General features: G+C 38.2%; 1 protein-coding gene across 2 annotated transcripts in view; it reads left to right on the top strand.

Annotated features, from left to right (window-relative positions):
• pdzd2 (PDZ domain containing 2) overlaps positions 1–23663 on the top strand; it is a 118874-nt gene that overhangs the window by 41721 nt on the left and 53490 nt on the right. Inside the window, exons 1-2 of one of the 2 annotated variants that reach the window (XM_065267274.2) lie at positions 646–972; positions 21317–21788. In XM_065267274.2, coding sequence (XP_065123346.2) covers positions 21363–21788 — 426 coding nt within the window. In that variant the 5' untranslated portion in view covers positions 646–972; positions 21317–21362. Of the gene's footprint in view, positions 1–645; positions 973–21316; positions 21789–23663 lie in introns of those variants that run through there. The other variant, XM_065267272.2, reaches the window with a different exon arrangement.

A 23663-nucleotide genomic window follows, 5' to 3' on the forward strand; every position in this document is an offset into this window, starting at 1 on the left:
CCTTCAGTATGACTGACACTGGTCAATCACATTTACAGTATCACCGATCCAGAATAGTTCATTCATTGTAGTTTATAAATTTGAGCCATAGAGAGGTTTTAATTTTTACTTTATGTCTGAAGTAAAAACAAACAAACAAACAAACAACTAAAATGCTGCTTTTATTATTCCGTTTCAGTGAAAGATGTATCTTAATCTGCAGTACATTTTTTTAGAGATAGATGGCAATGTAGATTGAACTTTGTCCTGGGACAAGCTCTTAATAGCTCCCTGTCGACTTTATACCTATCATGTCATGTGATGTTGAGCTTTATTTATAATCATTTATACATTATAACTCAGAAATTGATGACGTCACATTTTAAGTTATAACGGAGCATCCCGATACTAAATGTAAAGGTATAATTTCTTAAGTTAAACAGCTGTGTCAGGGTCTTTTTGTTGAACTGAAAAAACTGTGGCGGAGTCTCAAAGCCTACAAACCCTCTGCGTGTGCTTCATAACAGCGTGCAGCAGATTTGGGCATATGCGTGTTTAAATCCTTAAATAGGCTGCTCTATAGATTTTGAGATAGACACCGTGGTATGTGTCAATACAGTCAGTCTGTGTCTGATGTACAGGCTGAGCGTCTTCGGCTGGGAGTTTGAAGAAGGGGCGGGACGATAACAACAATCTCATTCGCAACGGTTTCATTATATCGCGCTGGATAACGTGAGCGCCAAAACCACTCATAACTTCATGTAAATAACTCAGCGCCGTGGAAACTCTTTCCGTATTTCAGGCTGTCCCGTGGAAAACAGCAACCATGGACTTTAATCGAGCACTAAAGAGATCACATGAAAGAGGCGTTAGAAACGTGTATACGAGCACACAGTAAAGTCGCAGGGAGCTGGTGATTATCGAACTGACGGGAGCGCGCACCAGCTGACTGCTAGAATGAGAACGATGATGGGATTGAAGTGAACGCTTCAGGTAGCCTATATTTATTATTACATTTAAAACGATTTCTTTCCAGTAAAGTGGGCTAAATGTTGTATGAGCCTGAGAGATATATGCAACTTCCTGAATATTAGTATTATTTGTATTCAAAAAAGCAATATTAGTTACCAGTATTTTAACATTTTGCTGTATATCGAGTTTCAACGCTTTCTTTCTGAATACTAGATATCAGACTGTTCGAATTCTGATATTTAAGATTTGAATTTCTTCATTCTTTTCATTTGCTCTTTCTTTTTTTGACAACCACCTTAAGAGTCTCTAAGCATGCCCTCCCACCTGGGTATTTATCTTACGACTTCCCTTGACAAATAAATCTGGGTTAATCTCTGTCAGTAATATGTAACATGCACTACTGTTCCTTTATTCTTTAGATCTTTAATGGCAGAGAAACAAATGCAAGAGAAATGTAGACTAAAACTCATTTACAGGACATTGCTTTAAATGAGCTATTTAAACTGAACTGACATCATAGTTTTTTTTTTACAATATAATTGATGGTTATTATCTTCATGTAGCCTTCATGTAGGGTATAGTGGTCTCATCCAAGCACATCAAAGGGATCCTGCATGCACTGCTTTGTGAATGGAAGTGCTCTATTTCTGAAGAAGCGCTGTGTAAACAGAGAATATAAATCTACTTATCTCTGAGTCACATAAGCTTCCCAGCAGCACCTCACATACAGAGGGATACTCGTGTCCTCTCTTGGCTTTAACTGGTTGCTAAAACTCCCTTAACACAGGATTAAAATTATGAATGAACTAAAAGTTAACTTTCACATAATATTCCATGCACAAAATAGGTTGCTGCAATTCAGAATCTTAAGGCGTTAATAATATTTTCAGAAGGGTAGCTGTTTTCATGCTGCATGCCATATTTTGAAGATTAATCCAAAAACTTGCATTATTATTATTATTTTTGCAGTGGATTGAAAACTATTTCCCATGCTTTTTCAGAAATCATTGTCAAGATTTGGAGATGAACATATCCCAAAATTCCTTTAGTCCCATAAGGGAAAATAAATTTGAGAAGCCAATTGGAACAGGTTTTGTGAATCCTAGCTTAGTTTATAGCAAAGAGTCATTTATGAGTTGTTTGACAGCAGTTTCTGTCCCAACAAAACAATTTTGTTGTGCTTTCTACAATGTGCTTTTTCCCACATGTGGTAGGCTACAGATCGGATATGACCCATGAACGTGTAAGCAGGAAAAATGTGCATAGATTCCAAATATTCTCAGATCGGTTTCAGGCCTCATTCATATGTGGGAAAAAATCAGATATAAGTCGGAATTGCATTCGCAATGTAGGTGGACAGATCGTATATTATCGGATACTAGCTGCTTTTAAAGGATGATGTAAGCTGGATATGGGCATCTAGTTTGTTTCTTGTAGTTTAAATTTAATATTACATTAATGCATTTGGCATTTGCATTTGCTTTTATCCATAGCAACTTTTCAGTGCATTAAAACCGTACATTTGATCAGTATTTTTATTTTTCCCTAATTGAACCAATTGAATTTTGCACTGCTCTCCCAACTGAGCTACAGGAACAAGTGTACTGTTGTAATAAAGTTTGTTGTACAATGGTTAGTTCCAGATTGGTTAAAAGCCATGGTTTATTTAATAAATAAAGCACAGCTGTGATCTCTTTACCAAGCTACTGTTTGTATTGCAGTGCAGCAACTATAAGTGCTCATTATTTTTGTTTTATAGCAATGTTCTTCTTATATTGATTACATCTCAGCCACTTCATCTTTTAACGGAAGGATGGCATTAATGATCCTACCTAATAAAAGAAAGTGTAATCTATACCGGAACCCACCAACATACAACGATGAGCCGTTACATTATTACTATCCCCATCTTATTGCAATGAGCGCACCTGGCAACCAAACGATGGCACAGGTACAGTTTATAGAGCAATATTTACACCACCCAACAACCAGCTTTTGGTCTGTGGAATGTTTGTTGCCAGAGAAAAACCTAACGATTTATCAGATTTTAATAGAGGACAAATTGTGATGGCATGGCACCTTGGAACTTTAAAATCAGAAACAGCGCTCCTTTTGGGTTGTTCACTTGCCACTTTAGTGAGTACATACTGTATCAGAAGTGATGCACGGTCCAGCTGTCATCTGCGGACGCACTCACATTTGGCATGTTTGCCTTAATCTGGCTAAATGATCATAGCTTCAAAGTGGATAGTGATGAGCTCCATGATATCCGCTTCATACCATAACTTCATTGTTGCGATTGACACGTGCGTCCTCACTACGGCATGCCCCATTACGGCATTTTTTCTGCATCTTGTTTACACAGAGGGCTTTCCGGGAATGTTATGGGAATGTTACTAGGTCCTCTTTCCGGGAGCGATCCCAGAACATTTATGTGACGTGTTTGCGTTCATACAGAAGCCGTTCTGCCAATTCGACTAGTATATTCTGGGACCAAATTGCTGTGTGAATGAGGTTACACTGTACTTTTATTGATCCGTGCCAGACCACACTTTCGTCATTAGGCAGGGCTCAACGTAAATCATTTTTTATACAGGCCCGGTCAGTGGTTCAGGTTTTCACTTGCCCTGCCAAAATTTTCACTGTCCCCACCAAAAAAAAAAAAAAGATTTCAGGTCACATATTTAAAATAATAATTCAAAAGTCAAATATAATTCCTCATTTATTAAGACCATGGTCCTCCCACACTACCACCGAGCAACCTCCCTACGAGCTCGTCAGTGCGTGTGCACCAGTATTTTTGTGAACGCATACTTAGCAAGCATACTAAGATAACTTACATAACACTCAGAAATACAATCAATGGTTGATAAAGCTAGGGCTGGGCGATATGGAGTGAAACTTATATCTCGATATATTTTGCTATATCTCGGTGGCCGATATATATCTCGATAGCTTTGCGTGGAAAAACTATCCCCAAAAAACTACTGCAAAACAAATATGTCAAAATCCACAAGGTCTTTTTTTTTATCGAAGTGCAAAGAAGTAGTTCACATAGGAACAAAGAGCTTCTGCAACATTTAAAAAAATATAGACGGTTTCATCGGACGCACGTGATACACGTCTGGATCCGAACCTTACTTCCGGTTGAATTTAATGAATGAATTTAAGCCGTTTTAAACAGTAAAATATACATGTAAATGGGAATCATGGAAGATCTATTCGTGGTGGCCAGTGTTGATTCCGTGACGGGCGCCGCCATGTTAAATGAGATATCACATGAGGGGAGGGGGAACAAAAGCAAGGAGGCAGGGGCGAGCACAGCACACAGATAAGGCAAAATGGCGAAATCAGATTTTAATATAAACATTATATCGATATATACGATATGTCAAAATCCATTTCGAGTTTTAAAATTTATCGATATAGTTTGAATATCGAGATATCGCCCACCCCTAGATAAAGCACAGTTACCTGTTGAGAAGAAATGTGGCAAGCTCTGCATCCAGCTTAAACCCTTTAAAATCTCAAAGATTCCTCCACCTTTCAAATGCACGATCCGATATTGATCCTAGTTTTATTATGGGCACGGTCGCTTTCTATCTTTGTTTCCTTCTTTTCATTGGTTGTTCTCTTAGCTCTGGTTGTTAACTGAGGAATCAGAAGTTTGTTAGTGAATGTTCTCTTCACCATATCGCTGCATTCAATCCAACACACCTGTGAACTTCAGGCAGATGCATGTGATATTGTAACGCGCGTGAGGGGGATCTGTGGCGCGTGCAGGTACTGTGATTGACAGGCAGATTTAACACAGCCCTGCGCTGATTGGACCAGATGAACCGGCCTGCGCTGATTGGTCCAGATTGATCGGGAGCGGTGGATTTTTGCAAACCAAATAACAGGCTCTAGGTGGAGGTAGAAGCGCGGGGTTTTTTCTTAAACAGTCTAATTTATGTTGTTCTATCAGAGCATAGTGTCGGTTTCAGTGAATATGATCAAAAATATCTTACCGACCGCAGCTTTAACACTGAAGTCCATCATAATGTTAAGTTTGGGGCTTCTATTTTGAGTCGTTTTGGACGCGATGACACAGCCCTCTCACCATGCCTATCATATTGCTTAGTCGATCTGTTGCTTGTGCCGCCCAGACCTTCATGTAACCGCGCTGCGGTATTTTTTCCTACTATGGAAGTCATTAATGTTACAATTATATATTGATCTTATATTCTTCATTGACAGAATTGCCTAATTCAAATCAGGGTATACTGTAACAGAAAGGTAATGTTAACTAATCATTTTGAAGTTACCAGTATGGTAGCTATTTGGAAACCGGTTTACCCACAGACTAAAACAAACCTACACACATATGCAAATCGAATAAATGAGATCCTCTGTGTTGTGTTCTGACATCTGCGTCCGCATCTGAGAGCATTCAAATGGTTGATTGTGGTGGACTCAGTTTCCTCTCAGCAGGCTTGTTCATGAGGAGAGTGCTGACTGAGGGTAATACTTCAATGTGGAATGTCTTTACTACAGTCTCTGCAAACAAACCTGGGCACTTTTTTGGCACTATTAATTTGTTAAATAAATCGTTAAAAATAATCAGATCTTGCATTTCTTACTGCATGCAAACAAAAATATAAGACTATGATTTATAAGAATCATTTTATAGGACCCGGCACCTTGCATACGGGTTTGTAAATAAGATGAGTTGCTTGTTGTCTTCGCCTAACATTACAGACCTGGCTAGCAGTGTAGTTGCATGGAATGCATATCACAAACAAACATTTCCTTTTCTGTTGAAAAGACTACTGGTCACCAGCATATGTTTTTAGATGCTGGTTCCCACCATAAGAGTCTGGTGTCCATACCAGGTGTCTTAAAGGGATAGTTAGCCAAAAATGAAAATTACCCTATGATTTACTTACACTCAAGCCATCCTCAGTGTACATGAATATCTTTATTCAGACTAACACATTTGGAGTTATATAAGAAAATGTCCTGGTTGTTCTAAGTTATATAATGGTAGTAGATGGTTCTTTTGATTTGAAGGCCAAAAAAGTCCATCCATCATTCACAGAAGTATAATCTACATGACTCCAGGAGTGATAACAAAAAAGGCATTCTGAGTGCAATCTATGAGATTTTGTAAAAAAAATGCAATATTTAAAATGTTACAAACTAAAATAACATTAAGGATGGCTTGAGGGTGAGTAAATCATGGGATAATTTTCATTTTTGGCAGAATTATCCAGCTGATCCAGCTCTCCAAAAAAACACTATACTGGTTGCCCCACATGTTTTGTTGATCCACCAGCTGGACCATCACTACTCAACATATGAATTTAAGCCTTTAAAAAATTAAAGTGTGATCAGTATGTCTTTTTCTTCACTGAATAAGGCTGTGGCCGTACACTTATCTGAATCTCTTGTTAGATGGTAGAGCAATGTCATCTCTCTTGCTTAAGTCACCGCATTTGCTCTTAACTTGTCAACTGGATGTATGGTGCATACTTTAGGGAGTTAAGATTAGCCTATTTGTCTGCCTCAACGCTCAATTCTGCTTACACAATAATATTTCTACACCTTAGTTTTCCCACACAAGACTCATTTTGGATTCTTGGATTTTGGAGCCAGTCAGTCCAGCAAGAGCATTATTTTCTTCTTTTGTCCTGCCAGAACTGGATTTTGGATTTCCCAGTCATAGCTCAGAGGTTTGACATGCTCTTTGTGTGTCTCTGACTGAGGGAAATATGATTTTTATTAATACACATTATTATGACTAAAAAGAACTTTGGTTCATGTTTGCATAGCAGTGTATTTTTGGAGAAAAATCTAGGACTGTTTGTTGAAGATGACACTTATATTATAATAATATTCCATTTTTAAGTATGACATAATTGTGCAAATAGTTGGGAGTCACTGTGTGATTGAATGATACTGAATTTAATTTTATTGTGTAAACTTTTCCTTGTCTCCCACACAAAATGTATTTAGGTCATGAAATAAGCTTGAGAGATTTACCTTTCGCTAATCGAATCATTTTTCAATGTTATTAGCTTATTGTGAAGTCTGTTTTGTGCAGTAATTGTAATGCACCAGGCCTAATCTTAATCCTGTTTTTCCTGGGCTTGTTATTAATGTGAGTACTCGTTCACATGCTGTCCCCTTAAATTAATTACAGAACAGTCAACTTATTTCAAAAGAAATCCCAGTGATGAATAAGCAGAATAATGTGGATGTATTTGGGAGGGTGCTTTTTATGTAGTGTTTGAGGAAATGTCAGTCTGTTTGTCTTGTGTATGTGCTGAGGCTTGTGTATTGAATTCTTCTGATCTTAGATTGTTTCTGGCATGCGCTTGCTTGTGCGCTGAGCGGTGGCCCTTGAGAAGGTCTCTATTTCAAATAAGCCTTGGAGCATTACATAGCTTAGATCTCAGCTTGGTGTTTGCTTGGCCGCTCACCCTTTTCGTTGTTGAAATCTTTGAATGTAATCTGCAACAAAAATTCCTTTACATCAGATCTTTAAAACACTTGTCAAAATAGAATTATGTGTGTGAGGTGTGCAATAATGGCAAAACAATTATATGACGATAATGTTTATAGGTTAATGCTGATGTTATTATAAGAAAAAAAGAAATGAAAGATCGAAACAAAAGGGAAAGGTTTTTTTTATTTTGAACTGAAGCATTCAGGTAAAAACATTACAAAACACTTCTCTACTAAACCGTAAATCATGCAGCACACAAGAAGCAAAATATGACATTATATACAAGTCAGCAAATGCAAACTTCTGTCAAACACAGTACAGCTTAACATTATGGCTTATTGCTTTCATTTACTGTAGCGAGTTTCTCTATCAGCTGGGCCAGACGAATCTGCAGACTTTTTTTTCAATGGATTTTTGTTTTTGAAAAATATGCTGAATTCTGTGAAATGATTTAAATTGTTTTAAAAATATCTAAAAGAATTTAAGCTGTAAATTTTACAAAATGAAATCTAAAATAATTACTTTTTAATTACGATAATATTGCAAACAATTAATATTGTACACTTCTAGATTTGAAGCAATATAGCTTGCAATATTTTCAGGCGTTGTGTAATATCATTGCACCTCCTGCAGCCATGTCACAGTCAAGCCAAGTCCTTAATTATTACGCCAGAATGACAGTTTTGTTCCTAGCCATATCTTCCCAGAAATTCGCAACTTTTAATTTTCCGTCGGTCTTAGTACACGATGTAACTACAGAAGAGTCAAGTTTTAATTAGGAAAACTATCAAACTCTTTGGTTTTGAGCGCTAATGGTCTAATCAGATTCAATGGATTGTGCTAAGCTATGCTAAAAGTGGTACCGCCAGACCCAGAGATCAGCTGAATGGATTCCAAAACGGTAAAAATCAAATATTTAACTCTAGGGAAGCTTGAAAATAAGCATATTTTCAAAAAAAGTAAAGTGTCCCTTTAAACCACAAGATCTTACTATACAGCCTTCAAGACCATAACACGAACATTTACCTCTGTGTTAAAAGTATCAACCATGTCCCAGCAAATAGTCACTGGGGTACCTTAGGGTTCTGTGCTTGGCCCACCTCCTTTTCTCCACATGCAGAACTTGCATTAATGCCAAGAGAAGTATGTGGTAGCCGGTAGGTGAGTTAGCGGCATTTTGTTAAACTGACCGAAAGCCACAAATCACTTCCACAGTTTCCTATTGATGGATTGAACTTCCCTACTCTACCCAAACAACCTTTGTAAGTTTCTTGTTGCACTGAAGTAATGTCTAAAGGCACATATCCATTTGATCACTTGGCTCTATCTAATGTAAAGCACTTCTCATGTTACTTTCACCTAGGAAAAATAGCATATGTTGTACTTCTCACTTAGGATGAAAGTGTCTACTTAATAAATAAATGTAAATGTATTCTACACCTCTTTCAGCATCTAAGTGCACTTACGCCATAATGCTTTATTGAACTGTAGAAAAATAATTGTTATCAGATGACTTGAGATCTCAGATTATCTGTCCTTCCTGTTATGTGGTCATCTGATTTTTGTTTAAACAAAAACAAGAAAGATCAAATATGACAACACATCATCATAAAAAACACAGTAGGTTAGTGGAGGTAGAAAGATTTTTAGTCTCCATGAGCTCTCGAATTCACTTTGCTTGGCAAAAACTGGATTGTATCTGTAAAAAAAATGACTTCAATTACTGATCCATTGCTCCAGAGGACATTCACCCAAATGACTGTGCTAATGGCCATGATCAGGGTCCTCTGGATTGCAGGGGGCGCAAGAGGAATCCAATGTCATAATGTTATCAAATATCTTCTGCAGAACTCTCAATGGGATTTCTGTGTGTGCCGTTATGGTGAATATGCTGAAAAAGTAACAGACTTCAATCCAAGAAATACGATTTTCTTTCTACAGTAGGTCTGTATAGAGTATCAGTTCATTCTTGTTGATATACAGTATGTGTTTTAACATAGCATATCCAGGTGCACACTTCATACACATCTGTAATAAGTTGGCCCATGACCATGGGAAAAGAGTTTTTAGGAGCATGGATATGAATGAATGTCTTCGCAACCTGAGGTTTAAACCTTCAATCTGATCCATGCACTGGCGCCACTTTGAAGAATTTGCCACATCCAAGCTTGCAGAAAAGCAAACATGGTACTTTGGTGGGAGAGATAGTTTTGAATTATCTAACCAACACTGAAAGGCAAAGAGAGGTCTTGGGCGTCCTCCACTTCACAACCACAAATCACTTTGTGTTGCTCAGGGGTACATGGCTTTGAGGACCAAGGTCTGTTACAGCCGATCTGTGTCGCTCACCGTTTTGCTGAAATCGCGCAAGGGCTTGGCTCAAATACATGTAGATGGATTTCCCTACTGCAGCTGTGGTTTGGTCCGAGAGGCAATGAAGGCAGAGCTTGTTGCTGGGTTTCTCTGAGACCCATTAGCTTTTACTGCAGCTTAAATTCTTTGTCAAAGTGCCAGAGCTGAGATCATGGCTTGTTTTTCTTCTGGTGTGGTTTTTATCTGATGCCAATTTGCATGACATGTCTTCAGGATGGCAGGTTTTACCAAAGATCTGATTTTCTCTTAAGAGTTAAATGGAGCATGTGTCCAATTCTGTGCTACATTGATGTGGGGAATGTGAAGTTTTGCAGAGGGCCATCAGTGCCTTGTTCACACCTGCTAAAGACCCAAGCCAGAGCTACAAGCCTAGTGTTATATAGTGCTCCCCAATCCTGGTCCTCGAGGACCCCCTCCCAAAAGTTTTATGGCGCTTTTCCATTGCATAGTACCCCACGGTTTAGTTTAGTTTCGGTCAGGTCAGCTCACCTCACTTTGGCGTGGTTAGCCTTTTCATCGAGTTTAGTATCACTTCGCAGTGGGAGGGATTATAGGCGTGTTGTTATATTTACGTTGCCTACTGCTTTGACATCATACAAGTGAGAGCGTTGTTGTTCATTCCCATACATTTATTTATTTCTCAGTCCGTCACAAAATTTAAATTGGCCACCACAAATAGATGTTGCTCATCGCGTTTATCACTACCTCTGTCTCACATGACAGTTTCTGTTCAAACACCCGACCCGTGGCGTCAGTCGACGGTGCTCCGCTGAGCCTCATAGAAGTTGCATTTAAGCATATATAATGCGGACGTGCACGTCGCGAATGTGCTGCCACAAACTGCAAGTCTGGAAAAAACTGTTATGGTGTCCCAGATTCTCAACCTGTGGATGTTTTTCATTGCTAAAAGGGTGTTTGGAAACTTATAGCAGAACACAAATAACAAGCTAGCAGTAAGCTAAAGCTAATATTTTACATTATAGCGATGACGCTTCTGTGTCAGTGACCTACAGTGTTTACGCGTCACGTTTGGTATCAGCTCGGGTCGCTTGGAACCCCAACTGAGGTGGTACTAAAAAAGTATCGGGTACTACGTACTGCACCCAATGGAAAAGCTCCCAAAAGTAACCTGACCCGACCCAAACTAAACCAAACCGTGGGGTACTATGCAATGGAAAAGCGCCATTAGATGTCTCCTTCTTTAACACACCTGATTTAACTCATCAGCTTGTTACAGAGACATGTTTACCATTTTGGAAGGTGTTTTTAATAAGGAGACATCTACAACTTTTTGGGAGGGGGTGCTTGAGGACCAGGATTGGGAAGCACTGCTTTAAATCTTACCTCTATCAATATACTTTTGGCGCTTTTCCATTGCATAGTACCACACAGGTCAGGTCGTGTCAGCTCACCTTACTTTGGCTAGGTTAGCTTTTCCATTGAGTTTAGTACCAGTTCAGAGTGAGAGGGATTATAGACGTTTCGTTATATTTGCGCTGCCTACTGCTGTGGGAGCGAGCATTGTTGGAATGCAGTGTTTCCCATACATTAATTTATTTGTCAGTCCGCCACAAAATCTAAATTGACCACTACAAATAGACATTCTGTTTGTCACTATCTCTTTCTCACATGACCCGTGGTGTCAGTTGACCCTCTCCGCTAGTTGTAAAAATGCCATGCATGCCACATGCGGATGTGTGCATGTGCCACCACCAACTGCAAGGAAAACACTGGTATGGTGTCTCTGATTCTCAGCCTGTAGATGTTTTTCACCACCAAAAGGAAGTTTGGGCACAGTTAACAACAGGTTTGCTCGAGACAGCGCAAGCATGAAGGTAAAGATAATCTTGCTTTTAGCATTGACCCTGGTAGTGACGATTCTCTCTGACCAATCAGTGATCTTCAGTGTTTTCACATCACGTTTTAGTATCAGCTCAGCTCGCTTGGAACCCCAACCGAGGTGGTACTAAAAAAAGTCGGGTAGTACGCTGGAAAAGCCCTCAAAAGTAAGCTGACCCAACACATATGGGGTACTATGCAATGGAAAAGTGCCTTTTTGTGGTGCGGTTGGTCTGTTACATTTGATCAGTAAAAAATGTTTATAGGCTTTAAATGATATGAGGCTATTATAGGGTCTTGTTAATAATTATTGTGTGTGTGGTAGTGTAATGTTTATGTTAACCTCTGTTTAAGCTGTAGCATGCGTGGTTTGGCAAAGCAGGATTTGAAAGGTTTAGCATGTTTAAGTAATGTCATTAACATAACCAACATCATTACATCACATACATAAATCACATTTATAACAGTAGGCTGACTCACCACTGACTCTAGACACACCTTAGCCTTTTATTCTGTTAATAGCATAGTTTACCCCCAAAAATGAAAACTGTCAATCTCATGCCATTCTACCACTTTCATTACTTGGTGAAAAACAAAATATTTTTTTTGTAGAATATGATTTTGTTGTATTGCATTTTGCATATAATTAAAGAGACAGATGATGTCATGTAAAATGACAGAGATATTTTGTTTTCTAAAATTTGGCTATTTTAGAAGTAGCAGATTTGACATCAGTTATATTTTAAATTCCATCTGTTCCTCACATGAAGTCTTGTGGTTAAGTAAATATTTTTTTACTACTCACTCACCATAATATGTTTTCATCAGTGTTGTCACAATAGAAAGCATGGTTGAGGTGTTGGGACATGTACTTCAGGTCCAAATGTAATATTTGTTATCTGCAGAGAAATTTACACTAGCATTGTGGTATTCATGTTATGTGGGTTACAAAAAAGAAATCATTCCAGCATTACAATAAGCTTGTTATGTATCCATGCCAGATGAGATGTCATCTGTCTCACAAATGTATGAATTGGAATGCAGTGTAACATTTTCAGTAAGCCATTGAGAACGAGGCTGTCACCAGATACTAAGATTTCGTGTGTGGCAGTTTTGTGCCAAGATGTTTGAAGTGATTCAGCATAGTTGTGATGAGATATTCTTCCATTGATTTTTTAAATGTGATGATTTTAGTCTTGAATCACACAGTATTAAAAACTTTGTTATTATCAGAAAGTGAAAGTAAAGGAAAACAGATTGTGACTAATGTTTTAGACCAGGGGTTTTCAAACTTTTTGTGTGTGTTAGAGATGCTCCGACCGATCGGCCGCCGATCCTAATCGGCCGATAACGGCATTAAATGACGCGATCGGCACTCGCTAAATTTGCCGATCTCATGAGCCGATCTTTCTTGTTTACTTTTGTCATCATAACGTTCCTGATGCGGCTGCAATTAGAGACCATATACCTAATTTATAGTTAGTTTCATTTCTACAAATGGTGTAAACTTTGCTAGATTATAGATAAAAGATTCCCATTCCACTGCCATTCTGTGATCGGCACTAGGGCTGGGACAACGCGTCGACGTAATCGACGACGTCGACGCAAAAAATACGTCGACGCAAAATATGCGCGTCGATTCGTCAAGACCCAAAAAGGCGGCGCAGTAGTAGCAACGCGAGTGGCTTCAGTCCACGCCGGTTTCACACAGCAAGGGTGAGCAGTGCCTGCGGCCGCGCGGCATGTGGTTTTTTCAGCGCCCGGTTTTTTCAGCGCCAATGTTAACAAGCATGCACCCCGCCGCATGAGCAGCGCGAGCTCGCGGCTCGAAACGGATATAAACGGAGGTCGGAGCCAGCTGCAAATACTTGGGCGGCTCTGTAGCAACAGTGCTGCAATCGTTTCTGCGTGGTTCTGCTGCGCTGCTCACGCTCAATTAAAGTGAAAGTGCTTTGTTTATGGTTTAAATGCTCGTGGATTTACGCGAAAAAGTGTCATTTTACCATAAAATCATGAATGTGATGCCAAGTGTGTTTTAAACAGTCATTTGAGCAATTTAACAGAAAGCAATGAAATATGTCACTGTTGCAAGAAGACTGCGCTTTCATTCGCTCTGTCCAGCAGTAAATGAGTCCTAATCTATCTTAACAAACTTAAGAGAAAGAGATTTAATAATATATGTGCTTCTGAAGTCTATAATAAGTCTATCTTAAGTTTATATCTGTCATTAAATGGACTAGAACAGCACGAAAACAATGTGGATTAAACAAATCTAGTTATAAAAATTACACAGACCATCAAAAGGCACATTGAAGAGGTTTTGCTCATAAATGCATGTAAAATAAAGTAATTTGAACTTGAGATTTTTATACGGTTACTTAACTGCACAGTATGTACAGTACAAATGCTTTATTGAATGCTACCTCTGTCTAAGAATGCATTATTTTGCACTTGTATAGTCTTTTTTTATTTTGAAATTTTAAGAGCAATAAAGATATATTGAAATGTTTACATTTCAGATATGTAAATCAACATGTATAACTTGCTATTAGTTAATTAATTGGGAGATAATCGAGAATCGAATCGAATCGAAGTCGAATCGGACTGACAAAATGAATCGTTAGATTAATCGATGCATCGAAAAAATAATCGCTAGATTAATCGTTAAAAAAATAATCGTTTATCCCAGCCCTAATCGGCACTGATCGGCGATCGGCAGATCATGATCTTGATGATCGGTTATCGGTGATCGGCCCCAAAAATGCTGATCGGAGCATCTCTAGTGTGTGTGGACCACTATTTGTAATCAAGAATTTTTGCGGATCTTCACAAAGTCCTGAATTTATCTGCACCTCTAAATAGGCTTACTAGCACTAAAACTATAACTGGTCATCACATCAGTACAACAGATTCTTAAAACATATTCTTAAAAAAAATATTTTTATAAAAAAAATATATTATTTAATATTTAATTTTGCCTTTACACGGGCCACCTTCAGTACCCTTACGGACCACTAGTGGTCTGCGGACCACAGTTTGGGAATGGCCGATTTAGACTTTTTATTGGCTGCTTAATGAAAGAGTCAAGGAAACAAATAAAATAGTAATGGACCACAGAAGTCCTAAAGTCATGAACGGAAGCTCTAAAGAAATCGTTTACGGGAAAAATTCTCTCATTGTTTTCTCACCGTCATGGCATCTTAGATGACTTCCTTTCTTCGGGAAAAGAATTACAAATAGTTTAAGCTTATTTTAATGAAATTTAAATGTAAACAAACAGATCCTAAAGATCTCGCAAGTCGATCCGCTCCAAAGTCGACAACTACCTGGGATATATATGACAACAAGTTACAAGACTCATGAAAACCATTAAGAATTGAAGATAATAGTTGTGTACCAATTTGAAGGCTAGGACCTCCAAAGGATGCACTCCAATACAGTCTCAAAATGCGTCCTCCTTTCTACGGGCTGAAAATGATCAAGCGAATGGATCCTTCACTGCCTCGGTTTTACAGAGATTCCATGCGCACTTGTAACGGCTGGATATACAGGCTGGATATTTTAAAATAAACATTTAAGTATTTTTTTACTTTCTACTTTTATCAAGTATAAGTCATTTATAAGTGTTTTTCTTTGGAAAACATACATTATAACGCATAATATCATCATTTTTACTCCACTAAATTTCATCAATACAAGTTTTTGTTTTACATTTAATATTTAAGTACATTAAACATCATTAAGTACATTAACATCAACACAATTTCTTACTTTTTTTACATAGTAAACATTTGTATTATTGAGTAAAATTACGAAAGCATTCAATTTGAATGTAATTAGGTATTAAATACATTTTAATATGCAATACAGTGGCAAGAAAAAGTATGTGAACCTTTTGTAATTTCATGGTTTTATGAATTAATTTGTCATAAAATGTGATCTGATCTAATTCATTGACAAACATAATGTGGCTAAAAATAATTAAACAAAAATTCAGATCTTAATGTCTTTATTGAACACACTCATTCAACATTCAAAATGGCATTGGAAAAAGTAAGTGAACCCATAGAATGAATAACTGGTTGACCCCCTTTTGGCAACAACAACCTCAACCAGGTGCTTCCTGTAGCTGTGGATCAGACCTGCAGTGCGGTGTTTAGGGTCGTTGTCCTGTTGCATTATCCACCTTCTACACCGTTTCAGCTGACGTACAGACATTCTCACATTATCCTAAAGAATTGTCTGATATACTTGGGAATTCATCTTCCCCTGAATGATTTTAATCTGGCCAGGCCCTGATGCAGCAAAGCAGGCCCAAATCATGATCTATCCTCCACCATACTTTACAGTTGGGATGATGTTTTCATGATGATATGCCGTGCTATTTCTACGCCGGATGTAGCGCTGTGTGTTTTTTTCAAATAGTTCAATTTTGTTTCATCACATCATCAGTCTACAAAACATTTTACCAATACCGCTGTGGAGTGTCAATGTGCTCTTTTGCAAACTTCAGGCGTGCATCAGTGTTTTTTTTAGTAAGCAGTGGCTTTTTTTGTGTGGTCCTGCTGTGGATACCCTGCTTGTTCAGTGTTTTATGTATTTTATTTACTCATGATGTTAGCAAGTTCCAATGATGCCTTCAAATCTTTGGTTGTCATTTTGTGTTGTTTCTTTACCTCATTGATGATTCTTTGTTGCGCTCAAAGTGTCATTTTGACTGGGCGCCCACTTCTTGGTAGAGTTGCAACAGTCCCAAAGCGTCTCCATTTGTAGACGTGTGAATTTCTAATGTGTTTGAAATAACTTTGTAACCCTTTCCAGCTTTATGTAAAGAAACAAATCTTTATTGTAGCTCATCTAAAAGCTCTTTTTGGCGAGGCTCACATAAACGTTAGTGATGCACCGATGTATCGGCCGCCGATATTTATCGGCCGATTTTTGATGAATTTGAAAGCATCGGCATATCGGCAATAGCTAGAGAAAGTCCGATACCGATTGTTTATTAATTAACTGCATAAAGAAATCCATTATATGTAAAAAATGTGTTAATGTTGTTAAAAAAATAAATGCTGAATAGCAAAAACCACCTTTGAAGGTTGTCATGCTGTCTTATTATATATTTTTTAGCTTAATTTGTGCCTCTTTTATTATGTTGGTCAGTTAAATGTTAATTAGATCCAATCCATGTTCAGTTAAAAATAATTTGATGCAGAAATAAACTAGCTAATAGACCAACTGTATAGTATTGTATACAAGTGTTTAATATCGGTATCGGCATCAGTATTGACCAGAAGTTGTCTGTTTAAATTGATATCGGTATCGGCCTAAAAAATCCTATCGGTGCATCCCTAATAAACGTGCTCCTCTTGTGCAGGGCAAACTCTAAGGGGTGGTTTCCCGGGGCGTGGCTCATCCTAGTCCCAGACTAAAATGCATGTTTGAGCTGCTTTAATTTAAAAAACCCTTAACATATTTCATTGACATTGTTTTGCCTTAAGATGCACATCTGTAGTGTTTTTGTAAGGTATGTTTGTAAAAGCTTCTTAAATGACCTAATATTAATAAGGCCTAGTCCTGGATTAACCTAAACCCTGTCCGGGAAACCACCCCCAAAAGTTTAAGGGTTTTTTATCGGTCAAAGTAGCTGTAGTCTACTCCTCCAAATGTATTATCTTAACCAGACTTCAGGGTGCTAAAATCTAACACCAATGAGCTTTTTTGAGGTCATTAACTCAAGGGTTTACATACTTTTTCCATAAGCACTATGAGTTTTTTTGGTTGTTCTCAATAAAGACATGAAAGATCAGAATTTATTTGTGTTATTATTTTTAGTTAATATTTGTCAATACTCTTGCCTAAGATGAAGATCAGATCACATTTTGTGACAAATTTATTCAGAAAACTATAAACTTTGGGCTTTACTTCTGTTTGCTCCATGGACTTCGGAGGCTGCACCATTCGAAGACCAAGTCCTGAGGTTGCGTCCTTCGAAAGATCCAGCCTATGAATTTGGAAAATGCTATTGATGTGCAGCCATATTTGAATGTTTTGTTTGGACCTGCTTCCACAGTTTCGCTAAAAGAATCAAAAAATAATTATTTTTCTTCACATCCGTTTCATAAACATATTGTTCTGGATTACTGTACTGTATGTTAATGATGGATGGATGTGCTTTTTGGAGCTTTGACATTTAAAGTAACAGTATGTACGAAATTTATATCAATTAATGATAAAATGGCCCTTATGTGTCACTAGACATTAAGAAATCATTTTCATTTTAAATACTTATATCACTGACAACAGTGGTCTGGCCAGGATATTGTCATTTAAAAAGTGGAGTTGCAGCCCTCAACTGATGTTTATGTTGTCATTTTGTGTATTGGCCACCAGCTGTGTGATTGCAGTACCAGTTTTAGCCACAAGTTTTGTGATTGCAGTACCAGTTTTAGCCACAAGTTTTGTGATTGCAGTACCAGTTTTGGCCACAATCCTACTTACTGTTCCTTTAATATCCCCATTTAATATAACATAATAACATTATAAAAAATTAAAAAGGAAATAATATATCTGATTTTCTGAAGGCATGGGGTGAATAAATTATAAGAGATATTGATTATTGATATTGATATTTAGGTGAATCATTCTTTTAAATTTTAAAACATCTGTGGCATGACAAACCAACAAATTGAGGCGTTCCAACCTGAAAACATCCAAACCTCGCAAGCAATCACACGGTCAAACATGTGCACAAATACTCTGCCTGCTTCCACTTCAGGGAATTGTGATCTTCATCGACTTTCCTGAACATTCTTTACTTTGTTGTATTTTTAACTTGGCAGTATTTATAGTCTTTGGATGCTTTAGTTCCAGGAGATCCGGTGTGAATACTGGCACACCTGATTGAAAAGGCAAACAGCCGTCTCCGTGATGTTGATCTCCAGAGGTTCCTGCAGCTGTCATGCAAAAATAATTAGGCATTTTAATATGAAAGCATAGATGTTTCCTTTCAGTAGTTTTTGTTGTTTTTTTAGACCAGTACTTGTCATTCTCGATGATGAATTTCTGTGGGGTTGAATGCTTTGCATGTTTGTGTGTTGCAGCTCTATGTAATCTTCCAAACAATAATGTTTAGTTTAGCATACTCTGTCATTAGCAGCTGACCTCGGTGCTCTTTATTTCAGATGGCCTTCGATTTTGACAGATGACTTAAGTGATTCCAGGATGGAATTTAGTAGTCATATGTTAGACTGACACTTTAATAACAAATGGTGGGCAGTTGTGGCCTAATGGTTAGAGAGTCAGGCTTTCTGGTTTGGGTCTTACGGCCAGCAGGTGCAATGTTGGGGCCTTTAAGCAAGGCACGTTTCCCCCAATTGATCCCCGGGCACTGCAACGATAGCTGCCCACTAGGGTTGTAACAATACTTTGAACCAAGCCAAACATCCGTGATACACCATCCTCTGTATGTCCTAGTGTCCTTACCCTAATTGATGCTATTGCTGTTGTATGATCTTTACAAACAAAGTCAAGATCAGTGTCTTGGTATTGATTGGGAGTGTTTCAAATGACATTAGCAAAGGGTTACATGAGAATCTTTCTTTTTCTTGTTTTTTTTTAACTCTGTTCACGGGCTTACTGTTTAGGTGATGTAAGCAATTGCATTGTTGTTGTTTTACATCAGCAGTGTCAGTATGGATAGCCAGGACATTGTCACAGAAAGTCCACTCCCCCAAAGCCTTTATACTGCTGTCAGCAACTGGGGAAGAGTACCACTCTGTGTAACATGTTGCCAGATCACTAAAGGACTTTTCATTTGACTATAAGGACATTTATTCGACCTTAATCCTCTAAAGAGTCACTGGTTAAAATCAAGGTGTGTGTGCTGTTGACCTTAAGTAACATTTTTGGGGTAGATGCATATTTTTGGTTTTGCTATATCTTCTTTCAGCTGCTGTAGTTTATTAGGTCACAGAATGTCAGGATGTGAATGAAAGTTAAAAATCTGTATTCAAGATGTGTAAATCGTTCATGCTTTGTGCTCTCATGAGGCCACCTTATGTGAAACCAAACTTTGGCATGACAAAAAGCAAAAATAATTAACTTTGATCATTTAATATATAACAAGTTGATTATTTGCAGGTTTTCGGAATGCGGCTAAATGTGAAGCTAAACTCAATTAGCATAATGACATAAAAAATGTGTGAAAATAGATATTTTTTGCACTTGGTATTTAGAGTTATGCTTAGAAAGTCTAGGTTTCACTGGTAATCAGTGAGGCAATTCTCCAACAAATAGCCCTTAGGTGCCACATATCAGTTTCATCTGCTAGTATTTCTTTGCTCTTGTCTAGACATGTGACATAGACTAAAACATTCTGACGATCATCTACTAGGGGTGGGACAAGGGACCTGACAAGACAATGTAACATCAATGTGTAAGAAATTGATCATATTTTAGTGGTTTATGTCTGGTGTATTGTTAAATTGTGTGCCACAATTTGTGATATGTTTTGCCTTCTAGAATTTCTCTAAATGGTCATCAAATAGAGGAATTACAGGGCACCAGACTAACTTTTTTTACTAGGAGCACAGTGGCCCCCAACTGAAAATTTTAGGGGCGCAACCAGAAAATTTATTCACATGTCTACTAATTTATACTGTATTACTAATAAATACTTTAATTATAGATTCAGAAAGTACAATGTGCTGTTTCAAATTCAGTGTCATATCACAAAAAAAGGTCAAATTTGCTGGTCCCACATGTGCGACCGGATGTAATATTCAGTGGCACACTCTCAAATTTAGGTGGCAAAATGCCACCATTTGATAGCAGTCTGGAGCCCTGAATTATGTTAAATGTGATTTTATTTTGGTAAAGGTCACATAACACAGTGTTTCTGCTAATCTCATGTTAATAATAATAATAATAATAATAATAAGTTTTATTTATATAGCGCCTTTCCAGAGCTCAAGGACGCTTAAGGATGTTAATCTTGAGTACCTGTAGAGTAGTATTGCATCCTTCATATCTCTGAAGATTTCCCTGAAAAAAAAACGAGCCCCTGGAGGCTGGTGGAGCGAGTCACGAGCAAGTAACACACACAAAACATTATCTGGAAAGGCAAGTTATTCAACTAAACAATAGTACACAGAACAGCAGGCTGAATAGGTGTCTTTAAATGTTAACGTAACTAACAGTTATTCAGCTAACACAATAGCATACAGAACATACCTGGAAGGGTTAAATAAGGCTACATTAACATAACAAGCCAACGAGAATCAAGTTCACCGAGCTCCTGAACTCATTCCACATCACAATTACAAAAATACAGGAGCAGCAAAGGGGACTCTCGCGCCTGTAGACGTAATGTTGTCTCTTGGTTCATGTTAGTCAGTATGAATTAATTTTGACATATAAGTCGCACCTGAGTATGAGTCGCAGGACCAGCCAAACTATGAAAAAAAGTGTGACTTATAGTTCAAAAATACAGTTACTGTTTTTTTTGACACTGCCTATTTTTAGTACGGGGAATCCAACTCTATAACAGTGTAAATAAGTCAAAATGCATGAAACAGCAATAGACCCCCCTTTAACAAACCTGCTATTTAATGTTGCCTTTGTCTTGTTTAGCAAATTTGCTAATCCTTGTTTTTTTCTCTAAAGTTACTTGGCGGACCAGTGCTGGAATGGCGGCTGCATCTACCTGATCATGTTACGAAGAATCAAACGCAAAGCTCCTCTACCTCCATGCAATGGCAGCAATGGGGGCAGCTGCGTGGACGTGTCCAGCGAGCACAGAAGCAACATCTCTTCTGAGTCTACAGGTAGCCCGACGCAAAATGGCAAACGAACTCGAAAATTTGGCGTCATTTCCCGTTCTTCATTCACTCGGGACAGCAAGGACAGTAAAGATAGCCTGGACTTTGAGCATGAAAATTGCTACAACTCCATGGAGGCAGAGGTCTCATCCCCTGAGACCAGCACCCCTCAGGACACGCCAACTGACGAGAGTCCGTTTATTGGTCATTCAGAGGTGATACCCAACCACATGAAGGTGGGGAGCACGGCCACTCTACCCACCCGGTTGCACGCACGCTACAAAACTGACTCAATAAGCAGTGAACCTTCCTGCCAGGTAAGACTTTTGTGAACATTAAGGCATTTTTATTGTGTGTATGTATGCATAGTACATCAGTTATGGCTGTGAAGGAATGCTATATTCAACATTTTTAGCAATATGTGTGTGATGTGGAAGATTGATCTAATGACTTTGGCGTTGCAAGTGCCACGTTCTTCCAGTTGACCTACAGAAACATTTTAAGAGCTCAGATGCAAAATCCTCTGCTTCTGATATGTTTCCTTGTAAATTAGCATTTTTTTATAAGACTCGTAATGGATTCTGCCTACAAACTGATATTTTTTAATGGCCTGAGGCTGGGATTAAGCGGATTTGAATGAAAGTATTTAATGACAGTATAATAGGTGCTGAGAACATTCAGTCAATATCATCTCATTTTTGACGGGGGTGGCCTTAACCTCTCGATGTCAGTTTTTTTTTAACGCTGCTAACAATATCTATATAGCCTCCTGTCTACAAACATTAATAATATTAACATTACTATACATTGTTTAAAAGCTCTAACTGTGCATTCAGACCGCCACCGGCGAGAGCGTCAAAGTGGCCGGAAGTCATTCATTTTCAATGAGAGCCGGCGACGAGCTCCGGCGAGCAGCGGCGCGTAGCGTCATGTACAGCGTGAGCGTCGAGGAGAGTTGAAATCAGCTCAACTTTATGGTAATGAGATATGACGCGGTTCGGCGGCAACCAATCGGAAGGCGGAAATGTTCGGCGGCAACCAATCGGAAGGCGGAAACCTCCGCCTGAGAGGAGTTCAGAGAATGCAGTCGAGCGTCGACGCGTCCACTACACCTTCTCTTTAGCGTCGTTGGGAGGGCAGCCTGAGCTTCTATTGACGCTCTCGCCGGTGGCGGTGTGAATGCACAGTAAGGGTTTAGCATCAGTGCATGGTCTCTGTTGTGAGATACAATATATAGTATTATAATATAGTATTTTGTTACAGAAGTCCAGATGACAACATGCAAAATATAAACGGGACGTCTTACCTTTGTGTTGATATAACGATCGCGAATCGAATCCAGTCTGTTTCAGATGTGTGAATAACCCATAAAAACTCTCCAATAAAACGCATGCAATGACCATTTTTATCCACAAATGCGTATAATCCGTGAAATATAGATATATTATCCATTGTTTACATCAGATTTCACATGAATGTCTTGTAATAGAATATAATATACAATCTGAGGACTATTTACATCGTAACACTTGTATATTAGACTACAAGTGGTCAAACTTTGTTTCTAAAAGTAGGCGAGAGTATAATACATAATATCCAAACAACGCTGCCAAATATCGTGAAGTCATCTGACTCGCTCGTTCCTCCAATGACTTCATGGAAAATATTGATAGACAGAACGTGTAGCCAATTAGATAACGAATCCAACGATCTTTCTGTGGCGTTTTATTTCCTGGTGTGGAAACGGCATTTTATACGCTTACATAAGGATAATAATAAGAACGAACGTGTATGCATGTAAACAAAAGACTTTTATTTTGTGGCTGACTGGCACTTAGAAAAGGCACTAGTCTTACAAAAACTCTTGCAAGAACCTCATTTTTGGGCCTATTGACCTCAAACGTGAAACATAACTTCTTTAGACTTGTGGCTTTGGCATCATTGCATTTCTAGGTTTCACACACATATTTATCATTAAGATTTTTAGTATTAAAAAAGATGTTATGCAAAAAAATTTTATTACAATGTACTTCAGCCTCTCTAACTTTTTTAATTTTTATCTTAAAATAATTTTGAAACCTGGAAAATTTTATTAGAGTGCAAGGAGGTCAGTTGCACAGATTATTGTAATATTTGCAGACACCGAAGTACAACTAATACAAGCCAATAAACAGAAAACAGAAATACACTTT

The sequence above is a fragment of the Paramisgurnus dabryanus genome, chromosome 5, assembly GCF_030506205.2.
Source record: "Paramisgurnus dabryanus chromosome 5, PD_genome_1.1, whole genome shotgun sequence".
NCBI lineage: Eukaryota > Metazoa > Chordata > Actinopteri > Cypriniformes > Cobitidae > Paramisgurnus > Paramisgurnus dabryanus.